The sequence below is a fragment of the Nuphar pumila genome, chromosome 14 (assembly GCF_984573655.1).
Source record: "Nuphar pumila chromosome 14, dmNupPumi1.hap1.1, whole genome shotgun sequence".
Lineage (NCBI taxonomy): Eukaryota > Viridiplantae > Streptophyta > Magnoliopsida > Nymphaeales > Nymphaeaceae > Nuphar > Nuphar pumila.
In genome coordinates, this window is record NC_143262.1 from 56,167,387 (window position 1) to 56,177,253 (window position 9,867).

At 37.8% G+C, this 9,867-nt stretch overlaps 1 protein-coding gene across 4 annotated transcripts; it reads right to left on the reverse strand.

The window, feature by feature from the left end:
- Positions 1 to 3,430: 3,430 nt before the first annotated feature.
- On the reverse strand, positions 3,431 to 8,697 carry LOC149816851 (RNA-binding KH domain-containing protein RCF3-like). 4 transcript variants are annotated; one of them, XM_089987680.1, is made up of 8 exons: positions 8,583 to 8,697; positions 6,284 to 6,933; positions 5,329 to 5,775; positions 4,973 to 5,230; positions 4,518 to 4,793; positions 4,226 to 4,284; positions 3,927 to 4,001; positions 3,431 to 3,744 (listed from the first exon to the last, which is right to left on the reverse strand). In XM_089987680.1, exons 2-7 carry the CDS (start codon positions 6,881 to 6,883, stop codon positions 3,953 to 3,955), a joined length of 1,689 nt encoding a protein of 562 aa, XP_089843806.1. In that variant the 5' UTR covers positions 6,884 to 6,933; positions 8,583 to 8,697; the 3' UTR covers positions 3,431 to 3,744; positions 3,927 to 3,952. The 4 variants fall into 4 exon arrangements, with proteins under 4 accessions (XP_089843806.1, XP_089843807.1, XP_089843808.1 ...); XM_089987681.1 differs by having other exon boundaries at positions 6,284 to 6,966; positions 8,583 to 8,663; XM_089987682.1 differs by lacking the exon at positions 8,583 to 8,697 and adding an exon at positions 8,107 to 8,199 and having other exon boundaries at positions 6,284 to 6,966.
- Between the last annotated feature and the right edge of the window lie 1,170 nt (positions 8,698 to 9,867).

Sequence of the window (9,867 nt, forward strand, 5' to 3'; positions counted from 1 at the left end):
TATATCCATAACTAGTTCTAGAAACATGCATGTTAAGAACAGCAATATCACCCACTATTTAGGATAGTTGGATGTTCGTCAAAGAACTGAGCTCAATAAGTGATGTATGAGATAGATGTACATTCTCCACAGGATTTTCATCATTTTCATCATCAATTGCTTCTTGTTTAACTTCGAAAACAACTTCTTATTTAACTTTATGAGCATCAAAGTAAACATTATCACTAAATAACATTGATTTTATATCATCACTATTCAAAACTTTTATTCATATTTATTGGTTATTTACCTTTGTAGAATAACTATACTAGTGAGTCAATAACTCTTTCGCATATCTGGCTTTACGAAATATCAAAGCCATAAATTTCTTAGAGCTAATATTTTTGGAGACTAATATAGATCTTCAATTAGGATAATTAATATTATGGTATTATAATTTAACTCTTTTAGAGGCTATCATTATCTGCATATACCAACCACACAACATATTTTTCATTTAATGAAAATAGCATGTCATATATATATATATATATATATATATATATCCTTTATATATTCAATTAACACAACTACCGACAATAAATATGAAAACCAACTAATGACAAAAACCCTAACCCCTATTGAATGTTTGTGTACAATCAAACTCAATCACATCACACTGATGTTTGTGCACAGTCAATCCTAACCCCATTACCCTAAAACAAAATCATCAAATAATAAATAAAAGACAAGAAAACAAACATAAATCATATGCAACACCATCAAATATATATCTATTTTAAAAACCCTAAACATAGTAAACCCAAAACAAAAAATCTGGTGTCAAATATTAATTAAAATGCAAGCAAGCATACATAAATCATCCATTGCAACAACCAAACAAAAATACTACAATATCGTATTAAATATATATCTACAAAAAATAACTTACAAATGCAAAAAAACTATATGTATATATAAAACTCACTTTCTGACCTAACTAGAAGAAGAAAAAGTTGACCAAAATGATATTACAACTTTGCCAAGATGATTTCACATGAATCACCACAAAGGGGAGGGAAAAGAGTTCGAGTTCTAGAGGAAAAAAGGTTAGAGTTCAAACCAAAGACAAACAAAAAAATAAAAATAAAGACTGCAATGACTTTATATAAATCAACAAGCATGCAAATGTACAAACATTTGCAAAAGGTAATTGAAAATGTCAAAACACATTTCTAAATACACGTGAAGAGTATTTAGTTGAACGATGTTAGTAGATTTTCTTCGTGAAGGTCGTAGCATATTTGTAAAGGTCATACTATATTTGAGGAGGTCAAATCAAAGTGTGAACGTCAAAGACATTGGCTACAGGTGACAGAAAATGTTAGCATACATTTGCAAACCTTTTTAAAGAGTATTTATTTAAATGAGGATCTCAGGGTATCTTAATGAAGGTCGTAATATATTTGTGGAGTTTCAGAAGTTTTCAGTTAAAGCAGGTATGATGTAGGAGTGAATTTTGGGACTGCCCCAAATGCACAGGGTGAACCTGAAAAGCTAAAACCTTTCAATTAGAGAAAGTTAACATAGGGTTTTGAGCCTCAAGATACGAGCCCATTTAAACGATGTTTAAAATAATCAAAAAATTAATAGCTTACAATGCATTGACATCTCACAACAAAGGAACCAATTTTAGTGTCAAAACAATCAGATCTAAAGCATCTTTGCAAACCCCCCATGCCAAACACATCTATTAACCAAATGAACCCTGCAACTTTGACTTTCTACTAGATAATATGATACTATTATTTTGGAATTTGTCAAAAAAATTTGCTAGCACACCAATATATCTACTAAGAACTGACAAACACATGACAAGACAGCAATGGCAAGCACGACGAACACATTTCTCTGTTATCCGTGCGTCAATGGACGAATATGCGTATTTTAAAACTTCAAAATAGAAGAATCGACATTGCATATTCAGGTTTCAAGCTAATTCAACCTCGTGGAGAGATTTATTTTGTTCTCAAATTCATAGATGATCATGAGTAGGCTAAAGTTAATTGATTGATAAAACCCAAAGGACTGATGTAATCGTCCAAATGAAAACCAGAGATCCAAAGTATTAACGATCGGTCGATCCTAACTACTCGTATTCATTTGCTCAGTTATTTTGTAGCTTCCAAGGCCAACTTGCCATTAACATAAGAACGTCGCAGTTTTCAAGTTGAAAACCTGACTAGGAAAGGAACATTTAGGGTACAAGGCCGCTCTATCAACGTTATCTTTCCACCCACAAAAGCACCGGAACTAGCAAGCATACAGCCAGAGCACCCAACAGGCAGGCAGGCAGGCACATTCATTTACAACCAAGCCCCACATTACACAGGCACTACAAGGGCGCACATACACAAACATACACTTTAGTCTTTGAGTGATGCTGAAACCAACCAACCAACCAATCTCTCTCTCTCTCTCTCTCTCTCTCTCTCTCTCTCTCTCTCTCTCTCTCTCTCTCTCTCTCTCTCCACGCACAGAATTGACAGAAGTTTTTACTCTGAGACAGGGCCCTAACCATACAATACACACGGTTTCTTCTTATCAGAGTCTTAGCATCTTTCCAATGGAATCACTCTTTTAGGATTATCAAACTAAGAGCTGCAAGCGACCATCATAAATCGAACTCCACAGTCATACGCACACTACTTGCAAACAAAAGCAGACAATGCTGTAATACATTCAACGATAGATCTTGACAGCATTAAAACGAGTGATTTGCATCCAAACTGTCCAATGTGTTGGGCATCTTTCATGCAGTAATCCTGGAATAGAGTAGCAAGGCCAGCCAAATAAGGAGCGCCAATGCAGCTTCTGGAGAACTCGGTGGGTCCACCGACTGAGTTCTTCTAAGAGGCGTATCGAACAATAATGCATGCATGATGGCCAATTATCCACATGACAGAGACACACTCAGATTCACCTGGCGCATTATGATTTACCTGCTGCTCCCCCATGTAGCGGCAATTTGAATCACATCCAAGGCCTGCATTGATGCTTAGCTGCAAAACATTGTTGGAAACTCGCAAACTATTTTCATCCTCCACAAGCACAGATAAGATGCTCAGGTTAAAACAAAGAGAAACTCTCAGCAACAAATTCAAGCAACATGGCTTCAACTCTCACGAAAAAATATATTATATAGGCCAGAAAGGCAGTAACACATACACAATTTTTTTCTCTAATTTCTGAAAAGAAGATAAAGGTTGACACAGAAACAAGGTCGCTCAGATAAAAACTGACCAGAGGAAAAAAGAAGAGGGTAGGGGAGTACACGAATGCACCAAACAACAATCTTAGTTAAAACGATTTCGGAACATTTTCTTTAGGCAAAACCACTCATGGCATTAAAAGTTAAAATCCGTGGCTTCAGTTTCTAACATTACGCACAGTAGAAGACAACTCAATGAGATCTAAGTAACAAATATAATCCACAAACATTAAGAAGGCTAAAGCTGCGACAGGAAAGCAACAATAGAGGTCTCAATACTTCAAGAAGTTCCCTAAGAACTGCTTTCAAATATTATAGTTTGCTTAGTTACACATAGGCCTTCACATTGGAACAGAAAAACTGTAAAGCTTGGTGAGACGTGTAAAGGGTGGGCCATAAGTTTCGCCAACACTGCTCATCTGGTCTTCAGTTTTAGGCTGGAGGCTTCATCAACAAAAGACAGTAGGTCTGGCTCCAGGCTTCATGTATCTCAGCTGTGTGTATAGGAAGGGAAAGGCAACAAGGTCAAAAAAACAGGAGTATTAGAAAATCTACATACTGGCAGGTCTGGCTAGGTTAAGATAAGCAAGCTTGACAAAATAAGATGATTTGGCTACATAAAGTCAAAAACAACTAGAGATGTCATGCAAGATGGATGGAGGACACGACAGTCTACCTGCATGCCCTAATCAGCGTGGACCCCTAATAACCGTGGTGTTTTCCATGGGAAATAGGGGTTTGACCAGACATCCTGATAAAAAAACTAAAATCAGATTCAGGAAAATAAAAGAATGCAATTATTTGTAGCTGTCTGCTTAAAGTGAAAGTCTCATCAGCAGATATAATGACAACAGCGATAACAGAAAATGAATCAGCTGCAGAGGAAGCATAAATCATACAGCAAAGTCAAAAAGAGGCATCGGCAACCAAAGTATGCATTAGTATGGAATGAAAACAAACAAACCGGTCTCTTACCCTGAACTACCTGACCTGGATGATACATAACCACCATATGATCCATAACCGCTGCCACCCTGTAAGCAGAGACATGATTTTTACAGGATTTTTAGTTTTTAACAAGGTTACTAGTGCAAGTGGTATATTTAAGACAAAAGAAGTATAAGCAGACAAACCAAAGCTGGAGATAAGCAGACTCAAACCGCTACCCCCACCATCCACACTTTCCCTACTTCCCCCAAGGCTCCAGGAAAAAAAGAAAGAAAAAAAAAAGAACCTCCATGGAAAACCAGAATGCATAAAACATCACCTGGCTGCCAGCATAATTTTCGTAACTTTCAGAATGTGACACATCAGTATGACCTCCATAAGAACCTCCACCAGTATAAGAGTATCCCCTCCCATGAGATTTAGCATCTGGTCTTCCTCCATGCTTCAGAGGTTCTGGAGGGCCCCCTGGAATAGGAAGATAAGGAACAGCTGAGGAAAATGAAGGCAATGCACCTTCCCTTTCAAAACAATTAGCCTTCAGCCGCATTGCCACTTGAACAAGGGCATTCCTAGCAACATCAAGATCTCCACTGATCTGCAACGCATTGCCAGTCAAACAGTCTAAGTTATCAAAACCTGGCATAGAACTATAATAACAGAGCTAGAATTCCCAATATCTGACGACAGGAGCAGTTAAGAAAACCACAACTCTAGTACGTATTCCTAATATATCTCATCTACCACTTCTCAGAAGACCGAAAACTGTCAACCAACCTGGACCATCTCATCATCTTCAGATGCAACCTTTGGGAGATTTTCCTTGGAAAAAATACGAATATTAGCTCTGGTCAGTCTCCTCATCTCAGATATGATTGACCCACCTTTACCAATTAAGCACCCTATGCGGGCTGTTGGAACAAGAAGACGGGTGGTATATGAAGGCTCGCCAGATTCCTGGTCAATCTTATCACTGCATCTTGGCTGAAGTCTAACTGCTGCGTCAATAGTTGCTGATACAGGGTACTCAAAGAACTGAAAGAAACAAACAAAAACCATGTAAAACAGAAATTTCATAAACAGGAGCTGTCATCTAATGCCACATCCTGACAATAGAAAGGTCATAAATTTACATCTCGAGAGGAGACTGATATTATACAGTCTTCTTCAGCAGTAGAGCTCTCAACTTTGATAATTGCTCCAGACTCCTGTCTTATTTGCTTGATAATACCGCCACCCTTGCCTATAACACCGCCAATTAAGCCAGTTGGGCATACCAAACGGAGACCAAATTCCCTAGCAGAATTCTCACCCCTAACAACTGGAGCAGGAAAGAAAGGATTAGAGGATCCAAGGGACCAATCCCCTCCAGCATCACCGTTGTACCCACCAAATGAACCTAAAAGTGGTGGAAGACCCATGATTGGGTTGGCTGCATTAGGACCCATGAACTGACCACCAGCTGGATACATGTTTGATGCACTTGGAAATAGCATAGTCTGCGACCTTGAAGGATTATCATGCAGACGAGATGAAATCTGATAGAGTGCCTTTCTCACAACAGATTGCTCCCCAGATATCTGATAACAAATCAAATTAAAAAATTCAGATTGTCAAAAGAAAACAGAAAATAAGAGGATAAAAGGCACATGTTCAGACTTTAGAGACCACACACATTGACCCTCACACATTATAATCCACCATGGAAAAACCGAATAAACATGTGGAAGAATTTAACACAAAAAATTAACATTTTCCGCCCACTAGCTAATAAGCCCAATCCTGATCTTGACCAATATTGGGGTAATAACAAACTGATATATATATATATATATATATATATATATATATATATATATATATTCACCCAAACTAAGAACTCAACCAATTGTTATCATGTGCATGTTCCTCTTCTCTCTCAATATTTTACGTTATTAGATTAACATGTTCAATTTATTTAATTGCCTGGCAGTTTTTTGACAGAAAAAAATAAAAGCCCTTGGACTTTTTGAAACAATTTAGGCACCATCAGAAAAGTATGAAGCAATTCAGAAACTAAAAGAACACCTGATAGGTATAAACCATTACCTGAAGAAGCTCATCAGTATTCATGGCACATGGAGGAAGCTGATCATTCTTCAAGATGCGAATCTGAGCCCCGGTTTCACTACGCATGTTCTGAATGATTTGACCTCCTTTTCCGATGATGCATCCAATCTGATCAGCAGGTACAAGCAAACGAGCAGTAACCACGCAGTTCTCCGGGTCAGCCTCTTCTTCACCAGGTGTCACATCAGAGATAATCCTATCATGAATCTTGAAAAGTGCATCCTGTGCAGGGCAGAGAAAGTCCATCTCTTCTTCATCAACATCAGTCCCTTTACCATGTTGGCGAGGACTGAATATGGTCACCATACGCTCATCACATCCAGGAACTGTTTCACCAATACGAATTTTTGCTTGACTTTCAGCTCTCAATTGCTTAACAATCTCACCTCCTCTACCAATAATACTCCCAATCTTCCTCCCTTGACACAAATAACGGTAAACAGTGTCATCTGGCCCAGGGACATATTGATCTCTCTCATCCCCTGAATGTCTCCTTTTGCCACCGCCGTTTTCATTCATGGTCATTGAATCTACTTGATGATAAGATCGCTTACCAGAGTTGGATCTCTGACCAGCCATTCAAGCAAGCAAAAATAGACCTCAATATGAAAATGTCTCGGCACCAAGGCCTGGGAAGGACGTGATAAATGAGAACAAGAAAACTGCAGTGAGAGAGAAAGAGAGAGATTTCCGAAGCAGTTTATGCTCAAGACAAGAAAGTGGTGGTTAAAAAGTAATCACGTTATTCACTTCCAAAAGAAACCACACAATGAACAGAGGCGTTTTAACCAAGTCATAGCACTGGTTCACACAAGGAGTGAACTGGCCTGTGTTCGAACAAAGCATTTCAAGCCAAGGAATCAAAATGAACTCATCCTTGGTTTGTCGATTCTAATAATGTTATCAGAATCGAATCAAATCAACTCCTTATTGATTCAATAGAAGTGGTGATTCATATCCCTAGAAAATTGGCAGATTCAGGCCCAATTCCAAATTAGCCTAATACATGCAGAATATAAACCTGATTTTGAGAAATAGCTCTGATTCTTTGGCCAATTGCTGAAAACGTTCAGTGATTTCATCTTTTTGTTCATGTAATCAAAGGAAATCCCCACCCATGGTTGTTTTCCTTCACAGATGCATTGATTTGAGGGTTTTTGTTTGTTCACTAAAATTGTGCACCAAAATCAGGATTGTCAATCATTAAATGTGTATAAAATTGGCTTCCCTTTTTGTTTTGAAAATATATTTGATCCTGAAAACATTTCTCTAGACTTTATGCTATTGTGATGTGATCTAGCGTTATGTTATTGTTTACTTTACAGATCATTATCATCTTTTTTGTATTTTTCTGAATTTTCTTATTTCAATTTTTCTGAAATTTTCTGATTTTCAAGAGTTATTTAATTAAGAAAACAGTTTTCGAAAAAGACCGATTCTGTTTGATATGGGCTGACTCAGGTCTTTTTGGAAAAATCGATACAGGTTTGATTCATTACTGACAACATTGGATACTAATAATCTATCCATCGAGTATAACAGGGTATTGGTTCTCTAGAAAAACCTTATGCCCGAAATTGACAGCTACCGCCATTCATTCCCCCTCCCTACTGGCGTTCCCCTTTTCAAGGATCCATTCACCTCTGTCCCAGTACAAAGGAAATCCTTCTTTAGTTGTGGACACGGTAATCATGAAAATCAGAACTTCTAACCATCTCTAAGAACAACTCACATTTTCTCTCTTAAGATTTCGGTATTTGGATCATACCACAATAATTCAAACAGACTAAGAACAATGATACCTGAACTCCCAACGCCGTGCTACTGCTATTTCCAAATTTTTAGTATGTACGAACACGCGAGAAAATTACACTCATCCGAAGCCCTAAATCTCCAAACAACCGCGATAAGAAAAGGCATAAGGAAACCCAAAAATCCTGCACAGCTAAAACTTCAGAACCTAGGGTTTAGATCACAGCATCAAGCATCAAAATCCAATCAATGGCACTCGAAAACATAAACGCTAGCATCACTTAACGATATGCATGCAACTTCACCATCCATCAAAGCCAAAGCTACCAACATTAACAAAGATCATACAGTAACGTAAAACAAAAGAAGAAACAACAAAGGAAAAAAGAGGCAACTCCAATTCCCTATACCCTGAATACACAGGAAGAAACCGATACCGATCCGTACTGCGCGAAACGGGGAGAATGATTTCGGGATAAAATGGGAAATCGTTCAGGGAGGATAGGAAGAGAAACAGATGGCGTACCTGGTCAGATCGATTTCCCGGAAAACCTTGAGAGAACAGAGGGAAAGAGTTTTCCCCAATTAAAAGGATGAGAGAGAGAGACTCGTGAGGCTCGAAGAGGAACGCCATATAAAAGGGGACAAAAAATTAGGGTTTTGTCTATCCGGTTCGGGGCGGGTCCAGATCTGTCTTTGCCAGATACTGAAAAATATCTTCCCGGAAAAGGTTGGCATACCGTATAATTAGGGGTGTCAACGGGTCTGGTTTACCCGGACCCGACCCGGACCAAACCATATAGGGACGGAGTATGGTGACAAATAAGAAGACCCGGGTCTAGAACCGAAGGTCCGATTAATACATGGACCCGAGTATAGTTTGTGAAATTTTATACCAGACCCAGACCTAGTTTTGATTAAGACCTATAATTTTTCAATGTAAAAATAATAAAAAAAAATTTATTTTACTGGGTATTGTAATAAATATAATTTTTAAATATTAAATAAATTCATATGAATCTTTTAACAAATCTGGATATTATTTAAATGGATATTTTTATTTGATCTGGATATTTATTTGGATTTATATTCGAGGAACATGCTTATAAATATTTAAATTGTCCAAGGACAAAATAGAAATATCATAACCAGGGATATATTTTGAGAAATAATTAAAGTATTTAGGGGTAAAATGATAATTTACCATCCCAAGGGCATATTCTGGTAAATACTTAAACTAAAATAGTAATTTTCATACTCAAATGACAACTAGGTTAAGTGGAATTCGATGGAAGGCATTTTGGTATATTTTAAGCATGTTCTTTTGAAATTTTGATAATTCAAGGTTTTTCGAAAATACAAGAGATGGTTTTCGAAAAACCACCACCCTGAATGAGTGAGAGGTCATGGTTTTCGAAAACCATGTCTCCCTCTCTCTCATCTCCAGTGTTACCAACAAGGAGCGATGGGGCAATTTTTACCCCGTGCCAACACATGGCATGGAGATGGTGAGTCACCCTCTCCCCTTCTATTTTGGCGACACTAGGGGGGGTCGACCCACCCCCTCACCTATAAATAACCCAAGGGTGTCTCTCTCATCCCACTCACCCCTCCCATTTCTCTCTTTATCTTTCTCTATCTCCCATTTTTTTCTTCTCTTTTCTTTTTTCCTTTTTCTCTCTTTAAAACCTAGACCCTCTCTAAAAAATTTGACTTAGACTCCATTGTTTTTTCTCAATCTACTCTAGTAGAAAGTTATGTAACCTTTGTCTCTACCTTCCTACGATTTTGGTTTGCTTAGGTTAGTCCTG